At 40.3% G+C, this 24,627-nt stretch overlaps 4 protein-coding genes across 5 annotated transcripts; all 4 read right to left on the bottom strand.

The window, feature by feature from the left end:
* Window positions 1-1,486: 1,486 nt before the first annotated feature.
* On the bottom strand, window positions 1,487-7,205 carry LOC145489177 (uncharacterized). Its single transcript, XM_081468112.1, has one exon. It carries the CDS (start codon window positions 5,188-5,190, stop codon window positions 4,315-4,317), a length of 876 nt encoding a protein of 291 aa, XP_081324238.1. The 5' UTR covers window positions 5,191-7,205; the 3' UTR covers window positions 1,487-4,314.
* Window positions 7,206-9,409: 2,204 nt separating this feature from the next.
* LOC145489178 (uncharacterized) lies at window positions 9,410-11,101 on the bottom strand. The gene has a single exon (XM_081468113.1). It carries the CDS (start codon window positions 10,985-10,987, stop codon window positions 10,193-10,195), a length of 795 nt encoding a protein of 264 aa, XP_081324239.1. The 5' UTR covers window positions 10,988-11,101; the 3' UTR covers window positions 9,410-10,192.
* Window positions 11,102-13,598: 2,497 nt separating this feature from the next.
* LOC145489160 (uncharacterized) lies at window positions 13,599-22,561 on the bottom strand. 2 transcript variants are annotated; one of them, XR_014049572.1, is made up of 2 exons: window positions 17,554-22,561; window positions 13,599-15,772 (listed from the first exon to the last, which is right to left on the bottom strand). XR_014049572.1 is itself a non-coding variant. In XM_081468083.1 (2 exons), exons 1-2 carry the CDS (start codon window positions 21,676-21,678, stop codon window positions 15,767-15,769), a joined length of 768 nt encoding a protein of 255 aa, XP_081324209.1. In that variant the 5' UTR covers window positions 21,679-22,561; the 3' UTR covers window positions 13,615-15,766. The 2 variants fall into 2 exon arrangements, 1 of the variants encoding a protein (XP_081324209.1); XM_081468083.1 differs by having other exon boundaries at window positions 13,615-15,772; window positions 20,917-22,561.
* Window positions 22,562-22,666: 105 nt separating this feature from the next.
* On the bottom strand, window positions 22,667-24,355 carry LOC145489161 (uncharacterized). Its single transcript, XM_081468084.1, has one exon. It carries the CDS (start codon window positions 24,261-24,263, stop codon window positions 23,529-23,531), a length of 735 nt encoding a protein of 244 aa, XP_081324210.1. The 5' UTR covers window positions 24,264-24,355; the 3' UTR covers window positions 22,667-23,528.
* Between the last annotated feature and the right edge of the window lie 272 nt (window positions 24,356-24,627).

The raw sequence follows: 24,627 nt of genomic DNA, 5'->3' as shown, positions 1-24,627 counted from the left end.
CTTTGGAGATTGAACCGCTATCGGCTGGCAGCTTAAATTTGAAAGAAGACAAGTCTCTCCAGACGCGCAATCAGCCTTTCTCCTACAAGGGCAGAACGTTCTCGAAGTACAGTGACCCAGGCAACATTTCAAACCGTGACACTGTTGATTATCATGACATTCATTTTGTGAATGGACGCCACGAGTGTGGCAAATTAGACAGATGCTTAGCGAAATCCACCAAATATACATCAGCTCTGTGGCATCTCGGAACACCGAGACAGAAAGTACAAACGACTTGAGCACGTCTTTTGAGCAATAAAGGAAATGAGATACAGCTTTAGCTTGATCTTGTTACTCTTCGTGACAAGTTTCACTTCCTCATTCCACGCTCGGAGGCCAAAGTCACTCATGTGGGGACGCGGAGCGTTGTGTGACTTCGGAGACCGAGGAACGGACTATTAGAAAGGTGATGGGGGTGGGGGGGGGGGGGTGGATGGTGGGGGAGTATTTTTGGCTCGCATGAATTTTTTGCCTGTTGACTGTACAAGATATTTTTTTCAACTGCGACCCTTTGCACGAATTTTTTTCAATTTGTTTCCTGCCATATTTGTCTGCGCGTGGCGCGTTTGCTCTGGGCCTCTATGCGGTGGTCTTTCCTCGCTTGGTGGGACGGTCCAGAGAAAGTGTTGACGTTGATACCTGCGCCCAGGTCTTTGAGGGATTCTTTGCAACTGAGCGCTTGCTCTGACACAGTTCTCCGTACAGGAGCCGTTTGGGCAGTCGACTGTCTGGCATTCAAACCACATGACCAGCCCATTTCGCTTGTGTTTTCTGCAAGAGGTTGTGTGCTCAGGATGCTGGTCCGTTACAGGACCCCAGTTCGTGTCTAGGATTTTATCCAACCACTTGATGTGGAGATCATTGTGCAGGTCCAGAAAATATCCATACTCCCCCCACAGAAGGGATTGGAATTTCCTGGGGGGTGGGGGGTTCCGTAAGACCAAAAAAATTAAAGAAATGTGTGAAGCTTTATTGGAATTTCCAGAGAGGTGGGCGGGGGGGGGTCTTAGAAAAAAATCCCTTCCGTTGGGGACTATGGATATTTTCTGGACCTACAATTTGTAATAAGAATATATCTTGTAAACAAGGGTCATTATTCTCTTATGGCAAGTTTGGGCCACCTGTGCTTTGCATATTTCTGCGAGTAAGCGAGGGATAAAACTGTAATGTATGGGAAGGGAGCAGTTCAGCCATATCTTATAACCTCCAACAGTATGGACCACTTGGCCTAACACAGTCAGACTATACTTTTCCCTACTCCACTCCCGCCCCCCCGCCTCCCGCCCAAACACTCCCCATCCTTGTTTAATCTGCGGGGACCCGTTTCTCGAAGGTCCCGAAAAGTTTTCGCATCCAAAAAGCCATAGCAAAATCTCAAACCTTTTGACTACAGAGCTGTTTCAATCATATATTCTTAATACGAACAGAGGTTCTCTTCATACAAGAATTTTCAGACATATACGCCTCTCTGTCTTTAAATACCAATTAACTAAAAATGGCTTTTCAGGCCCGAAAAGATTCCAGGGCTTTTGAGAAACGGGCCCCTGAACAATTAAGACTAATTACAGGTTATCTTTTTCTCCACAGAGTGGACACACCATAAAGTGACTGGTTCAAGTACTATGGATAAGATGCAAATTCATAACAGCACTTTGCTAGGGTTGTCTTAAGATTTTTTTGGCACTCTAGGAGTCAAAGTGTGTTCCCTACGATTACGTCCCTACGACCATAAGTTTGATTCTGCCGCTTTCCTGGGTCTGGTTCCCGAAGCTCTGGTTGCCGAAGCTCTAGCCCAGGAGGGGGGGGGGGCACTGCCATATATGGGCTGTATAGGTATGTGCCGCTGTGAAGGGTATGGTTTTCAAGCAGTTTACTCTAAGATAGGGTATGTAAATCAGAGGGTTTGGGTCTAGAGTAGGGTATAATTTTTCACAAAACTGACTAGTTGGTTGAAGATTTTATCTAGCCTAAGGAAACCAGGAATTGCCACTCACAAATATAAAAAAATCAAATCGGCAAGTTTAAATTTACGCAAATCAGCCTCAACAGTGTCGATAGGTGGGGGGATTTGGGGTGTTTACTCTAATATAGGGTAGCAAAATTCAGTTGAACTAGCTCTGGTATAGGCTAAGGGTTCCAGGGTCCCAGCGGCACATCCCCACCCGGAAATTCTCAAAGTACCCCCCCCCCCCAGGAGCTCTGGTTCCTGAAGGTCTTCCCCGAGTTCGCAGGAAGGAGCGTGGGCTCATTTTCCTGTATGCCTGATAATCAAGACTGCTTGTACTGGTGCTAAGGCCATACTACACAAATACCTACCCCTACCATACCCCTAATTAGTTGAACCCCTTTCAGTTCTGACCTGGCACTAAGTTTTACACATCAAGCTCTGAGAACATTTCAGGTATACTTTCAAAACTTGTGATTTATTATAAAAATATTAATCTTACATGTTTTACATCCAGAATTCCTTGTTACAATAACAATAATTATTCTCCTCTAGCTCTTTGAGATGTTACTATTTGACCAAAGATTAAACAGAGAACTGAATATAAACATAGATACTGTTAATAAGAATATACAACATTAGGCAGTTACGTTGCCCACAATACTAAAGCACTGCTCTGGTTCGGGCCTAAAATTCTTGCATATGCATGTTTCTCAGGAACAGTATATGACTTACATCTTATGTTATGTTTTACTATTTACATTATTATAAAACCAAGTATGAAAAATGTGAGTTCCTGCACAAAACCAGCATACTGCAACTTAGACACAAAGATTGCATGATCAGTTCACAGGAAAGTCAACTCACCCATAGTGTTGAACTACAGCGGAACTGACTTGAGAAGCAGCTTTCAACACAATCTATTGTTTTGGATAACATAGGCGAGGCCCCATTAGGGGGAAAGTCTAGGCTTAAATATCCCGTATCTGATCAATTCAACTTTTCAAAAAGTAATAATTTTCCTAATTGATATCCCAGGATATCTGTTCCAAGTGTCCTTTCTCGTTTCTTGTTTTATTTTTTGCCATTTATAAATGTAAAAACAGCACATCAAAGTTTACTATAGGCAAGGAAGTCCAGGATTTCCCCCAAATGTCTGTTATCATATTAATTTTTTACCTAGATATCCCATATCCCTAAACCTCATAGGTGATTTCACTTGGTTAACAGAAGTCTTGTCCATTTCACCATCACCCACACTGATACAATACAAAACACACATCAATTTCGTTGAAAATACCCACATTTCAAACCACTGTGCCGAGTGGACATTTCAAAGTAGCGCCCTGTGGTGTCAGTGCGGATGGCTACAGTGCATTAGTGTGAAGATGATGTGAGTTGTCCGAGTCAGGAACTAGATTGTAGCAATGTGTTAATTACCCCAGGAACGTTAAAAACATCGCCCTGCCTATATGTACAGAAGCTGGACAGGTTTTGTGTTTTTCGTGCATTACGTGAGCTACGTGATGCACGAAAACTATAGCGCTGTAGTTACATATATTACGAGTCAAATTGCGAATAAAACAAAGGAAAATGCAAAGCCAGTACTACGAGAATCTTAATTCTGGTTTTGATCAAGTAGAATCCTAGATCTAATTCAGTGGTTAAAGCGTTACCTCATTCTATTTCCGTATAGATGTTGTTTTATCTTTGCGTTTCTGAAGCAATTTACTCTGTCAAAGTAGCATAGTTTTAGCCCGTTGTTGGTTTGATTGATTATCTTTTTCGCAATTCCATTGTTTTGAATTATGACAATTTTCCGGTGATATAATTATCCATTATTGTTAGCCTCAGTTAGCCCTGCTGCGGTTAAGGTAAATTATGTTAATTTAGTCCACTGTATGTCGGCGTGGAAAATAAGCAATTGTTTAAATAATGCAGTAGTAGCTGTTACCACATGAATGGGTTGTCAACGCTTTAGCACTGAGATCACGTAGTTGGCAGATAAATGTTTGAGAAGTTTAAAACTAGCACGCCCACATTCCTGTAATTCAAAATAAAGAAAAAAAGCTACGGACAGTTTAAGTATCTTATATCTTCTCAAAGATATCTTACAGACATACGGGGGCAAGGTAGCTTGAAAAGAGAATGTTATATACTTTATGGAGCTCAGCATTGCTTAAATTCCAAAAAAAAAAAAAGAATACCTTTAACGATGCTGAAATCTATTGTATTAATTTATAAAGCGCCTTGCTAATTCTTTACATCTCATGTTTACTGCACTGTCCCACCATTCTTTCCGTATTCTGGACAAGTCCAGTTCTGAACTACTTGGTGGTCACGTCGGGCGGCTTGACGGCCTCATCATAACCTGGTGGTAGGTCATCCTTTCCTTTCACTTCTCCCTCGAATCCTAGCGAATCGTAAGACGGCAGAGCACCAGGAGCCTTATAAGGACAGGGCCCTGCTCCCGCCCCCATGAGAGTCGCGCCATTGCAAGCTGCACTTCCTTGCTGTATTCGAGGATCCGCGGTCGCCAAGGTATTCATTGGCATAGTTATCCCCGGCATTCCAGCTTGAGTAGCTTGGCGCGGGAGCGCGATGACGTTTGTAGGTCGCTTTATGGTTTTCCTGAACATGAAGTAGATTAATGGCACAAGTGCAAGTACAGCAACGAGACAGGATATCGCAATAATTTTGCTTCCAGTTCGCCATGTTTTTGCTTTCCGGCGTCTGTATTTCTCATGTTCTTTTAACGTTGCCGTTTTCGAAGTAGGATCGGTCTCATGTTTTTTTAACGTTTCAGTTTTCGAAGTTAGATCGGTCTCATGTTCTTTTAACGTTTCAGTTTTCGAAGTTGGATCGGTCTCATGTTCTTTTAACGTTGCCGTTTTCGAAGTTGGATCGGTCTCATGATCCGACCAAGATTTTGTCGCGTTGGTGGACTCGGGCGTAAACGTGGTCGGTGTGTCGTCGATCGGGCTTATCTTACAGTATCGAAATCCTCTAATGCTTTTGCATTTCTCTCCGGCTCTGCAATCATTGTCGTTGACACACGGACAAAAATGATGCCAAATGCAATGGCCCTCGCAGCATCTCCCATAGTGGCATTCGTTATCCTCGACGCAGTCTTTTGAGTAGACACCCAAGGTGAAACAGGAGATTAGGGCGAAGAGAAGCGAGAGCGACCAAAAATTCATCATTACTTGAACACGAAATCAGGAAGAGTTTTTCGCCGATACGACGTCGTCAGACTAAACGCTCTCAGTAAGTCTTGTGATGAATATGGAAGATGTTAACTCGTGGTCAGATTTTATTGACTATTTGTGTTGCCATGTGATTTTAAGGAAGAAACACCAACCATCGCCACATCTAATTACTACGGTTGGCCTGTGGTTTCCTTGTTCCCAGGCCCCTGTTCGGCTCTAAGGACACAATTCTTTATTTAGCAACTTACGTTCCGCAAGGGAAGAAAATTGCTCACAATTCACTCCAAGAGGATAAAACATACCAACTTACAGCTCACGAAAATAAACTCTCCACGAAACTTAGTTAATACAGTTACATTTAGAGTGAATTTCGAATGTATCAGGGGTTATTAATCTTATAATAATAATCATATACTTTCGGTACAATGACCGATAATTTTAACAAGACTATTTTTAAAACTTTACAAGTCTTAATTCCCGGCTCCATACCAGATCTGTTATTTCATTTTGATGAAAAATAGTTTTTACAATTTGCTTTGTCTTGCTATTTGGCTACAAAGAAAACTGTATCAATTCGCGGAAGTATATTACAAACCGTCGTAAATAATCGTTTTGATTGGCCAAAAACAGAAATAACGCGAATTAAGTTTCCATGTCAACGAGAGCACAGAAAAGCTTACCTAAAGTTATGACGTGTGGCAACCAAATAAAGGGAAATACTTTCAGACAACATTCGTTCCCATTTCAAAGTCAGGGTCATTCCACCAGTGTCACACAAACAAATAAACTAGCCTCTTCCAAGCGTTCAGTTAGTTGGGGCGCAGCGCGAAAAAACAATAACGGCGGAGCGAAATAAAGGAGAGAGAGAGGCTAATAAACAGGTCCTATTTACCCAAGCCAGTCACTGTTAGGGAAAGGAGCCCAAGGAAAGAAGATTGGATCCGAGAGAGCCAATAGTCTCATCCATTTTGCTACTTCAAACCGTAGAAAATGGAACCACATTACTAGAAAAATGTTAAATTTTAAGAAAAACCCTGCATGAATGAATCTGTTCAGGTATGAGCTCCGATTTTCTCCGTCACGCGACGATACGCACTGGAGGGTGACGGAGAGGGCGTCAGACCCGATTTGCTTTATTAACTGATCTACAAATCCACGGCTGGCTTTGGGCAAATCCTGACTGCATCGTCATAACTTGGTGGTTCATCGATTTGTCGTTCAAATTCCAGTAAACGGTAAGGTGGCGGAGCATCAAGAGGTGATGAAAGAGAACGTTCATCCATAAAAATCACACTTGGACTTCCTGGTTGCATTTCATAGTAAGTCACGCGAGTTGTGTTCAGCGCGGTTTCTCTTGTCATTCTCGCTAGAGCATATCGTGATCTAGCCTTCTTGCATAGGAAACACAGACATCCAATTAATAGTGATGCAGCAACGAAGGCCACTGCTACAATCGCTTCGCTTCTACTCCATGCGTTCTTTACGACATGTTCAGTCGATCTGTGATTGTCGACACACTGTCCGTCTGTACAAACTGAGCTTCCTTTACATTCACCGTCCCGTGTCTAGGATGTTATCCAACCACTTGATGTGGAGATCATTGTGCAGGTCCAGAAAATATCCATACTCCCCCCACAGAAGGGATTGGAATTTCCTGGGGGATGGGGGGTTCTGTAAGACCAAAAAATTTAAAGAAATGTGTGAAGCTTTATTGGAATTTCCAGAGGGGTGGGGGTCGGGGGTCTTAGAAAAAAATCCCTTCCGTGGGGGAGTATGGATATTTTCTGGACCTACAATTTGTAATAAGAATATATCTTGTAAACAAGGGTCATTATTCTCTTATGGCGAGTTTGGGCCACCTGTGCTTTGCATATTTCTGCGAGTAAGCGAGGGATAAAACTGTAATGTATGGGAAGGGAGCAGTTCAGCCATATCTTATAAGCTCCAACAGTATGGACCACTTGGCCTAACACAGTCAGACTATACTTTTCCCTACTCCACCCCCGCCCCCCCCCCCCCCCTCCCGCCCAAACACTCCCCATCCTTGTTTATTCTGCAGGGGCCCGTTTCTCGAAGGTCCCGAAAAGTTTTCGCATCCAAAAAGCCATAGCAAAATCTCAAACCTTTTGACTACAGAGCTGTTTCAATCATATATTCTTAATATGAACAGAGGTTCTCTTCATACAAGAATTTTCAGACATATACGCCTCTCTGTCTTCAAATACCAATTGACTAAAAATGGCTTTTCAGGCCCGAAAAGATTCCAGGGCTTTTGAGAAACGGGCCCCTGAACAATTAAGACTAATTACAGGTTATCTTTTTCTCCACAGAGTGGACACACCATAAAGTGACTGGTTCAAGTACTATGGATAAGATGCAAATTCATAACAGCACTTTGCTAGGGTTGTCTTAAGATTTTTTTGGCACTCTAGGAGTCAAAGTGTGTTCCCTACGATTACGTCCCTACGACCATAAGTTTGATTCTGCCGCTTTCCTGGGTCTGGTTCCCGAAGCTCTGGTTGCCGAAGCTCTAGCCCAGGAGGGGGGGGGGGCACTGCCATATATGGGCTGTATAGGTATGTGCCGCTGTGAAGGGTATGGTTTTCAAGCAGTTTACTCTAAGATAGGGTATGTAAATCAGAGCGTTTGGGTCTAGAGTAGGGTATAATTTTTCACAAAACTGACTAGTTGGTTGAAGATTTTACCTAAACTAAGGAAACCAGGGATTGCCACTCACAAATATAAAAAAATTAAATCGGCAAGTTTAAATTTACGCAAATCAGCCTCTACAGTGTCGATAGATGGGGGCATTTGGGGAGTTTACTCTAGTATAGGGTAGCAAAATTCAGCTGAACTAGCTCTGGTATAGGCTAAGGGTTCCAGGGTCCCAGCGGCACATCCCCACCCGGAAATTCTCAAAGTACCCCCCCTCCCCCAGGGAGCTCTAGTTCCTGAAGGTCGTCCCCGAGTTCACAGGAAGGAGCATGGGCTCATTTTCCTGTATGCCTGTTAATCAAGACTGCTTTTACTGGTGCTGAGGCCATACTACACAAATACCTACCCCTACCATACCCCTAATTAGTTGAACCCCTTTCAGTTCTGACCTGGCATTAAGTTTTATACATCAAGCTCTGAGAACATTTCAGGTATACTTTCAAAACCTTGTGATTTATTATAAAAATATTAATCTTACATGTTTTACATCCAGAATTTCTTGTTACAATTCTCCTTTAGCTCTTTGAGATGTTACTATTTGACCAAAGATTAAACAGAGAAATATAAGCATAGATACTGTTAATAAGAATATACAACATTAGGCAGTTATGTTGCCCACAATACTAAAGCACTGCTCTGGTTCGGGCCTAAACTTCTTGCATATGCATGTTTCTCAGGAACAGTATATGACTTACATCTTATGTTATGTTTTACTATTTGCATTATTATAAACCAAATATGAAAAATGTGAGTTCCTGCACAAGACTAACATATTGTAACTTAGATACAAAGATTGCATGATCAGTTCACAGGAAAGTCTACTCACCCATAGTGTTTAAAAATAAGTAGAACTGACTTGAGAAGCAGCTTTCAACACAATCTATCGTTTTGGATAACATAGGACAGGCCCCACTAGGGGGAAAGTCTAGGCTTAAATATCCTGTATCTGATCAATTCAACTTTTCAAAAAGTAATAATTTTCCTAATTGATATCCCAGGATATCTGTTCCAAGTGTCCTTTCTTGTTTCTTGTTTTATTTTTGCCATTTTTAAATGTAAAAACAACACATCAATGTATATTATACGCAAGGAAGCCCAGGATTTCCCGCAAATGTCTGTTATCACATTAATATTTCACCTAGATATCCCATATCCCAAGACCTCTTAGGTGATTTCACTTGGTTAACAGAAGTCTTGTCCATTTCACCATCACCCACACTGATACAATACAAAACACACATCAATTTCGTTGAAAATACCTACATTTCAAACCACTGTGCAGAGTAGACATTTGAAAATAGAGCCCTGTGGTGTCAGTGTGGATGGCTACAATGCATTGGTGTGAACATGATGTGAGTTGCCCAAGTCAGGAACTAGATTGTAACAATGTGTTAATTACCCCAGAAACGTTAAAAACATTGCTGTGTCTATTTGTACAGAAGCTGGACAGGTTTTTTAAAATACTCTGTGTCCAACAGTCAAAATTGTTTTTAGAAAATTTCAGTTAATAATATCAAATCCTTGTTTGTGTGGCTGAATACTTCACTATTTCCACCATAGTGTGAATTTTGGTGAGCCCGCCACCCAGTATACCCAAACAAGGATTTATAATGTAGGCCAAATGACCGGCAGCCAAAACATTTTTGTAGTTTAGGCTAAATAGCACCCCAGTTAGCCTAAAATGCACTCCGGTTTGCCTGAATAGCTGTCCGGTTAGCCTGTTTATGGTTAGCTTTCAATAATGCTAAGGGTAACACGATATATACTTAAACAATTCCGAAAGCTGCCGGCGGGTTGCGGTGGCGTAGACCGGTCATGAGTATCACTTGCCATGCCAACGACGCGCATTTGATTATTCTTGGGATTGCCTGTCACAGTCTTCTTTAACACTGTTTTACTTTATGAAAAATTTTTAAGTCTCACTGCCAGACACAGAGTATTTTAAAAAACCTGTCTGGCTGCTGCACATTATAGCCACAGCATAAAAACATTGTAACAGTCGGAAATAAATTGGTCAAAGTTATTTGTGCAAGTTGAGCATCATGACTGGGTTAAACCAGTCTGACTTGTACCAGATTAGTTGACTACTCCATAGTATGACTGTTGACTGGTATGAAACTCGTGCACAACCGAGTTACTCAAAAATATCATGTTTGTAAAACTTAAAATTACTACTTCAACAAAACCGGTTTTTTTTTCCCTTATGATAATGTGATAAGTGCTGTCCTTTATTGAGGTAATCGCCTGGTCGACTATATCTAATCTCTCGGACGAATGAAATCTACACCAAAGCCATTGTAGAATTCCCAACAGCCTCGTCATAACTTGGAGGAGGTTGTTCCTCGTTTTCATTTCGTTGCTGAGGCTCGAAATCCAGTGTACTGTAAGGTGGCGGTGCACCAGGAGGCAAAGGAGGAGAAACTTCGTTTACTTCTAGCACTGCAATCACGACACCGCCATTAGAAACAGCATTTCTTGGTGGCCGCATTTCATGATCAGTGCCGTGAGCCGTATTTGTGGCTTCCCCTGCCACTCCTGTTCTAGCTTGGGCATTTTGCGTGGCGAGTACAGGCGGTTTTCTGGCTTTCCTGCACATGTGATACAGACATGAAAGGACTGCCGCTACAGCGGCGAAAAAGACGATTCCAACGATTTTGGTTGCGCTCCATGACAACCCTCCTTCATCGTGAGTAGTGTCGTAATGATCGTAGTCCTCGTGGTCTACACACTGTCCGCCTATGCATCTGGTGTTTCCAGAACAGTCACTATCCCAATAGCACCGGTCGATATCTGGCAGCGTGTATTGTTTGATTGGGGTTGGAAAAGCTGAGAACCATGACCAGGTCGTTGGATCAGTCGGAGTTACGCATTTCCCCGAGTAGGTGTCACATTCATTCCCGTATGAGCAATCAACATCACTTGTGCACCCTCGGTTGCAACGTGATCGCGAAGCACAAACAACACAGCACACTTGGCTTTGATCACACTCCGAATCATCGTTGCATAGTGACTGTGAATGAACACTGCAAGTGAAGCAGATTAAGGCCAAAGAAAGCGAAAACGACCAAATATACATCAACTCTTTATCGAAATTGAAACTACACAAAGTGCCACACAACTGCTTTGCACGTCGCGGAAATAAAGCGACAGATGACGAAGTAGATTTTGTTCATGATTCGTTCGAACCAGTACACGTCACAGCTGCCATGGAAACTGGTAAAATTAGAAAATGGTGTAATGCTCATTTTTCGGCTAAAGTTTACAAAACACGACGGCGATTTAAAACCTTTTCATTGAAGGTTTCTGTAGAGTTGCCCGTGTTGATAGATTCGATTCCAGATATTCTGAATATTCGGTTCACACCTGCGGTCAAGTTGTGAAATTTGTCAATGTTTTATCTAGTTACGTCGTCACGCTATAGATGGTGAATTTTCAGAAGAGAAATCGAGAAAAGGAAACACTGGGGCGGGACTCGGGAATAGTGGGGGTCGACATGGGGGCGGGAACCCTACGGGAAGGCAAATCCATACGCGGGAAGATAAGATTTCACTGTGGTGGGAGGTCACTTTGATATCAGAGGTGATATATTAAAATTCAGCTTGATAGCGAAGCCTAGGGGACACAAACAAAAGAACTGAATAAACATGTCATTCAATTTCCTAATTTGTTAGTGTCAAACTTTCTGTTCGGAAGCCAGTTAACGCTAACCCAGGATTAAATGTTAACCGATGTATAAATAATTTGTTCTTGTACACAACTGCTTTTGTTTTGACTAGTTTGAGATTTTCAAACTCAAACCAGAAGGCCAAACAATATACAGAAAATCTGACCGCAAAGTTACAAAACTTACCCGTAAATCCTCGAATTACCGCCAGGGCGCTCATTTGAAATTTAGGAGAAGACTGGGGCCGCTTATTCGAGGGGGCTTTTAATCGTGGCGTGACATGATCAATTTTTTAATACATCATCTGCGCGTAAACAACAACATAAGCTGTTTATCGATATAAAAAACTGAAACTTAAGTTTAAATCGCGGCACCGTTAGTATTTGTAATTTTTTTTTTTCAAACTGAACGTGTTCACAAACTGAAATATTGTACAAATCTATTACTACACGACGGAAACTATACATCCTTTGTTGTCCCAATCACTTGTCCACAACATGGGGGGAGGAGAGGGGGGGGCGCCTATTTTAAATTTTGGCCGACAGGTGGGGAGCTTGTTTGAAGGGGCGCTTATTCGAAGGGGGGGGGGGGGGGGCGCTAATTCAAGGATTTACGGTAAATCAAAACTCTCGCTTATCCTGGGTTAGCTTAATCGGGCTTTGAATTGAACAGCCCGGCCGGCTCGTATCAGCACTCACTCGATCAAACCAATTAAATGTACCCTGCACTTCAGTTTTATTATATCAGTATGCACTGATCCTAATACAAAACTTTAACGCAAAGCATCATTCATGCCGAACACAAAACGATTGAGAAATGATAAAACAACAAATAAAGAAATATTCACAAGTCATTTTTTAAAAAAAAGGTCCTGTTATTTCAAGTGGTTTTTTAACACACGCAATCAGCTCTTGAAATCTGCTATCTAAAGCATGCCAGTATTAAACTGTTAATTTTAAGACCTGTAGAAAATATCAAAAAATTATGGCCAGGATTGACCAAGGTTGCAACAGATTGCTGTGCTCTAACCATGATTCATTTAAGGGTAGCTGAGATTTCTACAGCAAAATATGACTAATTGTGAGCTCATTATCAAAAGGTTGGACAAGAAACATTTAAAACATAATTCATCTTGCTTAATCGAAAAATACAACTATGGATAATTATTTGTATAGATGCTCACAAAAATATACAAATTAATAAGATTGTCAATACTTAAGCAATAGACCACAAGTTTTTATGGTTTATAGGCTGATAAACCACGCGGGATGTTGGAAGAACACGAGAAGAATTCGTAAATCACGAGCCGCAGGCGAGTGATTTACGGATTCATCGAGTGTTCTTCCAACATCCCAAGTGGTTTATCTGCCTATAAACCATAAAAACGTGTGGTCTGTTGCTTTTATATAATAATTCAGAAGACACGCAGAATTGCCATGAGTTTACTGGCACAATAAACCGTAGCTGATTGACCAATCAGAGCACGCGTATTCATTTAATTATTATACGACTTAAAATAACTGTCCCATTGTACGACACCGTTATCTCATATTTTACTCTCTCTCTATTTTATGTGCAAGTCTATTCCTGGTGTAATAATTGTTGTCCCTGTTTGCCAATTTTCTGCGCACATGAACTTTGAGGAATGAAATCATGAAAATTGTGCAAATTATTTGCATTTTAAATACCCTATAAATTCAGAGGGAAACCAATAAATTGAAGACCTCAGAGATATCATATACCTCAACATAACCCAACGCTTGCGCAATGACTGAATATTCCCCAGCTAAAACTGGGGAATATCCAAGTGATGTTCCCCAATTTCTAAAACTGCGGGTGTTTGATGGATAATTAACACAATAGCCTCCATTTGGCATGAGAATAAGCTCAGATATTTGTCCTTGGATGTCATCTTTTCCTCGCGGTTTTTGCTCATAGTTCTTCACTTCTCGGAACAGATAATGTGCACAGACAAATATCCTAGCATATTCTCATGCCAAATGGAGGCTATTGTTTATCTCTTTTTCAAATGTTTTTGCCATTAGAATTTGCTGCTTTTTTGCCTGTGGCCTTCGTATTAATCAAAAATGTTGCATCACTGCTGTTTAATTAGTAACAAATATTTTATAAAAATTAACTTCTTTTTTACAAGGCCATGGCCAATATGAGGCAAAGTGTCTTTTTTTTTGGTTTTGTTGTTTTTCTTTCTGATGGGGGAAAGTAAAACACTGCTAAATAACTAGGAAGAGAATTTACCCATAGACATTGCCACAGTTCTTTTTTCTCTGGCTACAGCCCTGATATAGAAAAGAGATAGATAACAAACAAATCAACTCACAGGATTACAATAATACTATAAGTATATTCCATTGTCACATCCTGTCAGCTCTTGATCATTCTTGTCTTCTACAAATTAAAATTAAACCAATTTTTCATAATGCAGAAGTTCCGAGAGTAATTTTAATAGGTGTAGATCAAGTAATTTCAAAGTAAGTGTACTTCAAAGCAATTTTCATTTGATTGTGATTTGTAGTAAAACCGAAACCAAAGTAATTTTCAAACTGGAAAATCACAAACTAAGACATGGACAATCCAATGAACCTATCCAAACTCAAAGTAAATATATCTACTGGGTCAGATCTAGGGAGCTTTAAAAAGAGACATGATAACACACTGACCGCCTCAGAATGCCACAAATCCCATTTCCGAGGACATCTGTTTTCAACATTTTGCATGAGAGAGTGCCCTGAACCTCCTTACAGGGGGTGCCTTCATTGGTCTGTATCTTGAACCCCTTCCCTAATATCCTTTATGCCCCAGATCTGACTGACAATAAAGTGTAGGAGAATGTAAAATCTGATTTGGTTTTACTTCTGGTTCAATGAGCCATTGGTGCAAGTTTCTTAAACAATCAGACACTAATCATAGTAAAATGCAAAACCCTTAAAACTGCACATTACTAATGACGCCCATGTGAAAACCCCACTACCATACCACAAGTATAAACCTTAAGAAATCATGCATGTAGATTTCAAGGAATTGCCAATTTCATTAATTCACAATTACAAGTTTACAGGTTCAAAATTGAGTTCAAGTCACTATATTTAGGTTGACTAGCACTTACACTCTGGTAGCCTTATTCGCATTTCAGTTAGCCTTATTTTCACTCTTGTTAGGCTGGGAAAATTAGTTTTTAATTCCCTCACTCACTGTCTTACTCATCCTGTTCACTCCTGTGAGTGGGGCATAAGGCTTTCAATTCACTAGTAAGGGAAATGCAACTTATCTTTTCTTATACTGGCATATAAGTATATTTTAAAAAACTCTACAGTACAAGTGTACATTATAACTACAATATTCTAGTATTAGATACTAGTGTACTATCAGGGATGTCAACATGACAAAATCACATCTGGAAGATCACTAATTTTATCTCCTCGACCTGTGAAAAGGTTGTTAAAACTATAGCTCTGCCAATTCAACCGCAAAAATTGTGTTCAATATTCCAAACTTTTCCCCCAAAAAATGCCAACAATTGGCCAAGATAAGTATGAAAAATGTACTTTGAGTACTTTCCTTTGTATCCAATGGATTTGGCAACCTGTACAACTTAGAGCTGGGAGATTTGGTCTGTAGCAATGAGACTCCCAGATAATCCTGGACAGTTGGCATGGATGTTCTACATGTTTTAAAAACATATTGGCCTGGGTTGTTTAAAAGGTGGATAACACTATCCACTGGATAAATCACTATCAATGGGATAGTACGGTTTGTTTGGTCAACACTTGTCCACTGAATAGTGATTTATCCAGCGGATAGGGTCATCCACCTTCAAACAACTGGGCCTGGTATTCAAAATTGCCATTCACTTGAAACTTAAACTCAAACTCATGAAAATTATTCACTGTATACATTATCTAATTAAACATAGTTACAGAAATAAGAAGACTCCTTCATCCAAGTTAGAGTAAAGTGTACTTGGCATCAACCCATCAGATTTTGCTGTATACTGACCGGCTTGTGTGATGGTGTTTGTATTTACATCATTACAGCAAAATAATAAATAAAGCTGCAGATTGAAGTTGCATTATGAAGGACATTGTCTGTACAAACAACATAATTTATATTAACTCTTAGAAGTTTGGCAAGTCTTGACGTTGCTCAAAGTTTCGATCAGTCAAATTCCATCAGTTACACCTAGGAAATAAAATAGAACATTTTAATTTTGAACAACTGAGCTATTAACAATGTAGGCAGAAAAGCCACTTGATGGAATGAATTCGTACATAAAGGTGTGCTCTCAAGTTGAATTAATCTGGAACATTAATTTACATTTATTTTTAGAGAGGAAGCCTCTAGCTGGTTTTCATGCGAGTCCTCTATCCTGGTCAAACTGGAATTTAGAGATGTTGGTTTTTGCAGAGGAAGGAAAACCGGAAAACCTGGAAAAAAAACCTTGGAGCAAGGTGAGGACCAACAAAAAACTCAACCCACATATGGCACCAGGCCAGAATCGAACCTGGGCAACATTGGTAGGAGCTGAGTGCTTTCACCACTGCATCATCCCTCCTCCCCAAAAGAAACTTTTAAAGTCCTAACTAAGGGAAGTCGAACCCATGACCTTGCTGGATACTAATTGTATGGCCTGATCACTGAGCCAGGAGTTTGACTTTCACTGGCTGTGAACTCAGTTCTCTTTTTTGTTGCTTAGAGAACACATCTTTATTACAAACTAGATACTGAAGCCCAAGAGCATAATATATAGATTTAGGCCAGCCTAAAAGCGTAGCTCCTGGACCGGGTTGTTCGAGCCAAATAACCCAGGAAAAGGTAGAATTTTTATTTGAGTTTTCTAACTTTGCATTGAGGTTTTCTGTAAGTTGTTTGACCTTCTGTTTTGAGTTTTAATAATCACTATATACACAAAACGAAGCAGCAAAAAACATTTGTATAGAAGAAAAAGTAATAATTTGGTTAACTTGTAATCCTGGGTCAGCGTTAACCAGCCTCCGAACAATCCTGCCCTGTTTTCAACAAGTTAACCCGAGATGAGCCCGCGATCCAATCGAAAACCAGCACTTGGTCAGCGGCCAACTTCAAAAAGACACGACCTCGAGGGGCTGTGAACTTGAGCCCACGATATGGTCAGGTGATACTGGTCAGCGGATACCTCGTTTTGAAAGGTGTCAATTGATCGTAACATGGATATCCAATATCAAAGAAATACATGGTAAATAACGGCTGCATATCTCTGTCAACCTATTATTTGGAGTATGGCCGCCATGTTGCACGACTCCATTGTCGTCGTCGCCATCGTGCATACGCGCCCACGAGTAATACCGTTAGCCATGATAACCATGAGAAAATCAACTCATGGGTTTCCTTTTCTTTCCTATATGAGTATGGGGCTCCGCTTGGCGGCCCTTTGGGCCGCCGGAGCTCCGCTATTACCCTTAATTATATGGCTGTGTCTCACAAGGACTGGGGACTACCAAATTAACAAATTTGATTGGCTGAAATTGATATTCACAGTGGTCTAGATTTGCCTGTCTAACCCAGCATCTAGACCGGTTACATTTTCAGGTGAAAAAGTTGCAAACTCAAATACAAAAATATTGACTATTTTCTTATAAAATATTTCCATGGGAATGCCAAAAAGTATAGAGGATGAGCAAACTTTGGCAGATTTAAGTTCAGCTTATTGCCGTTCAAGCTGCATTCGGTCTGTACTAATCAAGATTCTCCCATACAGACTGACTAAGCTTAGTGGATAAGAGCTAAGCAACAACATACAAAGCACCACCAGAGTGAATGTAAAGACTGTTTCTCACTAACTTTCAAAAATAACCCTGCCCCTAACAAACAAGGATAAACCTTGCACTTTACATGAATGTGTCTGCAGTAACCACACTTATATGTGTCTAACATAACAAGATAACACAAAAAAATGAAAACTGTCAGGTTATGTTTTGACTTACAGCAGGTTTTGTGGCATGATCTGAATGATGCAAGCTCAAGATTCAACAAAACAATTGCCAGCATTTCTAGCACATAGATAAAACTGAATTCCTAGCAAAGAGAACACTTCAAAACAAAAACACGCAATCATTTTAAAATATCATTTTGGATACAATCTACTATATAGCTCAATTACATCTTAATAAATTGGTTTACAGGATTTTACTGTATAGCTTGCTAAAATATAGCAACAGTCTCAGGCACAAGTTCTTCCTGCAAAGCAAACATGTAATTCCTCCCTCCCCATTACAGTATCATTTCATTCATTTGTCAGTCATTCATCTTCATAGGTGGTTTTGATGGTGGGTGGGGAGGCTGAAGCAAAAATAACAAATGGCAACTTCAGGGGAAAAAAATGTGGAGCCTGCAAATTTACAAATTTTTGAACAACTTAATAACCTTGACCGTTCGGTCGCCATGGGAAAATCTCAATCTGAGGCCTTGCTGTATTGACTGAGCGATAGCGAGGTCAATACAGTAGGTCAAGGTTTGAGATTTTCCCGTGATGACCGAATGTTTGAGGTTATTAAGTTGTTCATTATATGACTCATGAATTAAAGAAAAGATAAAAATTATTCCAGCCGAAGTCGTCAGTTTACATCCGGCAATCACTTTCCGACTTTTGTGGCGAAACGTCAACCCATTCATGTATAGAAAAGACAGAAAGTGCTTCAAAATAGTCCAAACCAATGGTCTTTTGGTGAAAGAAAATACTAATTCTTCAGAATGCACTGCTCAGAATAACTCGATCTTCACATTCGCTTTCAACAACATATCTTGGCCTTCTTCATTCTGGGATTTATGGATGAACTTTTCAAGCCTTGTGAACATCTAAAACTTCCTGCAGTTATCAGAAACACTGCTACCGACAGAAACCGCCCGATTGTTTACATCTGATTATACTGGAAGCTGATTTACACTTGCCTGTGTTAAAGCGTGGGAATATATTTGATGAGAACTGTGACGGAGTTCAATATTTCGGTAATTGTTGTGAATAAAGATGATAACTTATAAGTTTCTTAGTGGTGTTCTGCTCAGGATGCATGAAAGATCTGCTGATGGTATTTTTCACTTAGCAATTTTAGCTTTACTTAAGACTCGGCAAACTTTGATTGCTTTTCACTAGTGCCCGCCAAGGTTATTGGCTGGTAAGTCAAAAATGTCTTCTGTATGAATTTTATTAAGGAAAAATCCCTAAACTTCTAGCTACTTGGAATTAAATTTACTTTCTCTCACTGTTTTTAATGGGCTTTCATTGTTTCAATGCACTTGAATTTTCTGAGCCAGGCTTTTCCTAATTTGCATAATCCATAATCAGCCCGTGAGCATCACGGCTGCATAATGACTGCTCAGATCTCCCTCTTAGCCAATCAGAGCATGCGTTATATCAGCCACGAGCTAAAGCCATATAACAAAAAACAATAATGGGCCGACAGCCAACAACAATGACCAGTTAGCAGTAACATCATAATTTATATCCAAAAATTGACTGACATGTATCAAGTGGTTTCCATTGTTGAAGTACTTAAGCAACAAGTATTCTTGTGACTTAAGGAGTGTTTTTAGAGGCCTGCAATAGTTTATGCTAGAGTTTGAAAGAAAAACTTCTCAGGAAGCTATATGTTTTTCTTTGAGACGTTTCATTTTATGTTTCTTTTATCAATTTGATTGAGATTTTGTCTTTCAAGCTCAATGTTTAGGTCTATAACTCCTTAATTTTTCATTCTGGCACTACATGATTCAAATGTAGCTGTCTACACACAAGCCTTTAGACTGTTTTGTACATGTATATGCCATTGTTTGGGTTTGTTCAGGCAAGACCATGGTTTCAATCCTCCAGATGGATCTCATCAGCTGCAGTGTTTAATTCTCGGTACACCTGCACAAAGACTTCCACACTCGAAGAGATTCTAAACACATCAGACATGATCATGAACGATTGCAGAAGAACACAACACGTTATGAAGATCAGTAAGACATCGTGAAACTCGCACAAGTAACACAATAATAAATATACTGACATTTTGACATTTGACATTTTGGCACAAGAAATGTTTTTTTTTTCACCTGGGCAGAACATAGTTTTTAAAACAGTGCTTACAGGCTCTCTTTTTTCTCCCAGACCCCACTTGTCATCAGCCTGCTTTCTCAAAAGTCCCCACTGACCAAAAGCCTGGAACAGGCCAGTTAAAATGCCTCCAAGACAAGATGCCTAGGACAAAATACCCCTGGTATAATTAATTGGAATATGTTTACTTAGGCCCCATTTATAAATAAGGTCTCAGGTACCCAAGACAACCCTTCCCTCAAGTTACCCCAGGCAAGGTAACTCTTAGCTTATTTCTTTGCAAAATTCAACCAACCATTTACATTAGGATTGCCAACCCGTCTATGGGGGCGAGACAACTTGGGTTGGCAAGTTGACTTGCCTCAGCAGGTAGGGCAACACTGGCAAGCGGGGCGAATTTTCATGGCAAGTGTCATGTAATGCCTAGATTTAGGATTTAAAGCAGAAATTCAGTCGATCAAAGAAGTGAAAATTAACTCAGCAAAACCCACCGTAATTGAATGATCGAGGAAAACTCAAAGAAAGAGGGATACTTCCACATTTGATTATTCATTAAGGGTTCTAAAAAATCATGCAGGGTCAACTTAGACTGCGAGCAGTCTCTCTTTTGCTCGAAAATCCACGGGGGAAGAATGCAACGAACAACGCAAAACAACATTGATTTGCGTTCTTCCCCACGGATTTTTGAGCAAAGAAGGTACCTGAGACCATATAACTGGGACCTTAGATATTCATCCCTTTGGTGCAGCATTTTGTTTTCATATGTGATATTTTTACTTTCAGCACACTCTTAAGGGAGCATTTTATCCCAGGCATTTTGCCCAAGTGTGTTTTGACCAGTTACTCTTGACAGATATGGATCATTTACTCACAAGATATAAATGACCCACAAATTTTCTTGCATCTCAGAGGAGGTAAATATGTTTGGTCAAAATGGCTGGATATTGACCAAGTTCGTTTTGGTACATTTATATGGATCAAGATGCAGTCAAGTTCCATAAACGGACAAACAGAAAATGAGGCCAATATCTGGCCATCTTGACAGAACAAGCTTGGTCAAAAAAGTACTTATCATATGAGATAAAGAACACCTTTTTCTAGGAGAAAACAGCACGTATGCCATCTTGCCTTCTTTGGGCAGCCAGTCACAGCAAAGAATTTGGTTCATCTTGCCCGCTTGCCAAGCTTGCCAAACTTGCCAATATATCAAAACTAGGTATTTAAGAGAAATATCAAAACAGAAATTTTCTCCAACCTGTGCTTCCTCAAATGAAGTCCTGGAGAGAGTTCTATCAGCAGGGTCATAAGGTGGTGGAGAGGACGATTCTACTTCCAAATTACTGTCTAGTGTTAATGAGTCATATTCAGGAGGCGGTCCCTGAGGATAGGAAAAGCCACTACTTCCACTTGATGTCAGCCTTGCTCTGTTTTGTTGCCGATAAAGAGCGATGGTCTCAACTTCACTGCGCGGAGATGAAAACGAACTAACGCCATGGCCGAGGCTAGTCGGCGCAGAATACGTTCCTCGGGAAAATCTTCGTCTTATGTGTCGCTTACGACAACGGTAAGAGATGTATACAACCACAGCAAGAAAGATCACAGCGCCAACTGAGCTTCCAACAATAATAACATAGCGTGGATCGAAATGAAAGCTGACTTGCAATTGAACTTCATCGGAATTGTCAGGGGAAACTGGCCGAGGAGGAGGCTTGCACTGACCCGATTCACATTCTTCCTCTTCAATACAATCTGTATCACTGCTACAGTAAGCTGGGAAATCGATATCTTGATCCTGACAGCGAGAACGAAAGCAAATCTTTTCGCCTTCACAAGAATCGTCGGAGACGCAGCCGCCCTTACAATTCCACCATGCCTTGCACGAACCAGAACAACAAATGCTCGAGGAGTTTTGATAGCATTCAAAGTCTTCGGTGCAAGTAAGAACGGATACCTGCTTGAAAAGACTCTGGAGAACTACCAACAACGTCAAAACATGCAAAGCAATTCCGAAAAACATATCGACCTCGAACAAACCACAGGAAACCGAATAACCCGTAATAAATGTGTTGGAGACCTGGCACTAGTTATACTACATGTACTGGAACTCCTGCGTCCTTCCCCCAGACTCGCGCGATCTTCTCGCGGGAAACTCGCGGGGAATGATTCCCTCGATTTGACACGAGTTTCGCGGTACGTAAAGTGCGCGCAACTTGACACAGGACTGCGAAAAAATGTGGAAATGAAGAATAACTGTGGTACAATTTTATAACTTTGATTATCGGGACAAAGCTGGTTTAAAACTTTCAGTAAACGCTTAGCCGTGAGCTGTATATGCGAATTTTTCACTTTTCGGAATAGTAAATTGCTTGGACTTTGCTTTGTAATCGATAAAGGAAATCGAAGAAAAACGACAGAAAATCTAATTGTCGATGCAACATGAAATGCGATAAGGAAATTCGGCGACTGATTTGGAGAGTAGAAATAATTCGAAACTACCGCTGTGTAATCACTTAAGAACACTGTGGATGAGATTGTTAGAAGATCGTTGACAGGTGGTCGAGAGAAATAATAGGAATTGATGAGGCACTAACATCTCGGAACAAGCAATAAATACGATGTATGTCATTTAATGAGGAGAACTGAGATTTCAAGCAATAAAAATCCCATAAGTAAGGAACAAAACCGCTCGTGAGCTCTTTTTTATTAATTCTGGATTAAGTTTACGATTGACACTCATTACAATACAAGAATCTTTTTCCAAGCTATTTATGGTATTATTTGCGGCATGAACAAACAAGTATTCTTTAAAAGACAACATCTTAGTCAATATAACTAGACGAATTTTAATACCTAAAATAGCAAACTCAATAAAAGTGTTTCCATAATAACCATTTGAATTTGAATCGATCCAAGTATTAAGGCTCCATTTGGCCAGTCAAAGTCTTCGGAAATCCAAATGAACAAAGAATAAAAACAACCATTAATATTGTGTTTCGACATGACGCATATAAAATATTTCGCAAAGATAAATTTGTAACTTATCAGTTCTTGAACTTAACAATCATAATTTTATGACAAACGTACTAGATTAAATTATTTATTTTAATTCTGTTGGCATTCCGCGATAAATTATTTCCAATTTCGTTTATTATTGCTTTTCTACATCTGATGTTCTAAGCAACAAGAATACGATATAGCCTGACTTTGTAGCCATTAAGTATATTTTAATCTTCTCCTATCTCCGCCAAAGCTGCTCAACTTATAGGATTTTTTTCCCGAGGCCACGTTTTGATAACTGCCTGAAACCTAAATCTTGTCAATGTCTAGACTAGAATTCATTGTCATTAAAAACATTGCAGCCCGTGAGAAAAATAAGGAGACAAATAGTTTAAAATATTTTTTGAAAAAAATCTGTAACGATTACAATTTACAATTTTGTCGAGGTAGTTGAAAACTTTACGGCTGATTTTACTTGAAATTACAACCACAAGTTAACCTGATTTGTACTTGCCAGCTTCTGAAGTAATCAGTGGTCAAAAAAAAAGATTAAAAATCGGCATTATAACTCGCGATCTCCAACTTTGGTTCGGTGGTTTCCCAGATCCATTCATTATAACCGCAGGCAAAAAAGCTGCGTTATTAACCAACAGAGCGAGTTTTAATCAACAACATGATGAACCGCACGGAAATTTCGCATATTCCGAATGCTACGTGCCTGAAAACTCTCGATTTTGTCTGTTTACTGCTTTACTTCGATGCTAACTGCATTTTACCGTTGAAGGCAACAAATCAAGTGAGTTTTCACTTCTTTATGACGGCGCAATAATTATTTTTCACAAGCCAAGTAAACACAGCTGTTTTCATCTTCTAATCTTTATCCGCGTCGTCGAATTCGTCTTCCTCGCGAATAGGAGGCAACGCAAGTCCGCTCATAACAACGGAAATCAGAGCTTCCTCGTCTTTATCCAATATCATTGTTTTTTTCTCGGCAGTAGCCGAAGAAACATGGCTTTCAGCATTTAATAACGGAAAAGAAGCGAGCTTTACTGCGTCCTCATTATCGTTACTCTGTACGTGAACTTTCTTTAGTTTTCCCTTGGCCACTCGTGTTTTCATAGATTTTCTTTCACTTTTCATTCGGCTCAAACAACAGCAGAAAAGGCACGAAAACATTAACACCCCTATGATAGCCACAATGGCAAGGAGAGCTGGATTAAGCGGCATTTTTTCCTGTCTTTCCTTAGTTGCAACACAAGTTCTGTTGCGACATTTCGAATTCGCATTTTGAGAACAATCGACATCTGCGCTACAAGGTTGATTCCACGTGAATCTTTCATGCAATGTCGATGTGTTCGAACAAGACAATTCCTCGACACATTCGCAGAACCCATCGATGCATTTTGCGTTCCCCAAGCTATCACAGTCCGACTGTTTCTGACACGCGACTTTGCAGACTTTCGAGCTGTCGACACAAATGTTACCGCAGCATGTTTCGGAGTTAGAGCATTTCTTGTCTTCGGAGCAGGTCGAGCGTGAGTCCAACCTAACTCCGGATGAAATCACCAGCAGGAGCAAAGCTGCGACTTCAATGACCTTCATCATCTCGCGAGATTATACGACGTCGTCCCCCCATCGAAATTCGTGAAGTTATCCGTTTTGGTAAACACTGACGCGGCTTTGCTCATTTACACAGCAGCTCGACAAGTGGTAACAAAGCGGACTGCACGACTCGCAGGTGTTAATAACAGGAAATAATAGATATGCAAATAATAATATGCTTATCAATCAGCGCTGTGCTACTGTTTTGTTGTTTCAAAATGGGTTTCGGAAGCATGTTGTCACCATGAGTTATTGGGTATAAATGGCAGATATTCTTCAATCGCAGGACGATTGTACATACAGTTCTCTGGGACGCATCGTTCATCGAACCTGTTAAAAACCCATCGAACCGTTCACTCAGTAGCTT

Source organism: Orbicella franksi, chromosome 6 (genome assembly GCF_964199315.1).
Source record: "Orbicella franksi chromosome 6, jaOrbFran1.1, whole genome shotgun sequence".
NCBI classification, from domain to species: Eukaryota; Metazoa; Cnidaria; class Anthozoa; order Scleractinia; family Merulinidae; genus Orbicella; species Orbicella franksi.
The sequence above is the reverse complement of the archived record's forward strand: the minus strand, read 5'-3'. Positions and strand labels throughout refer to the sequence as shown.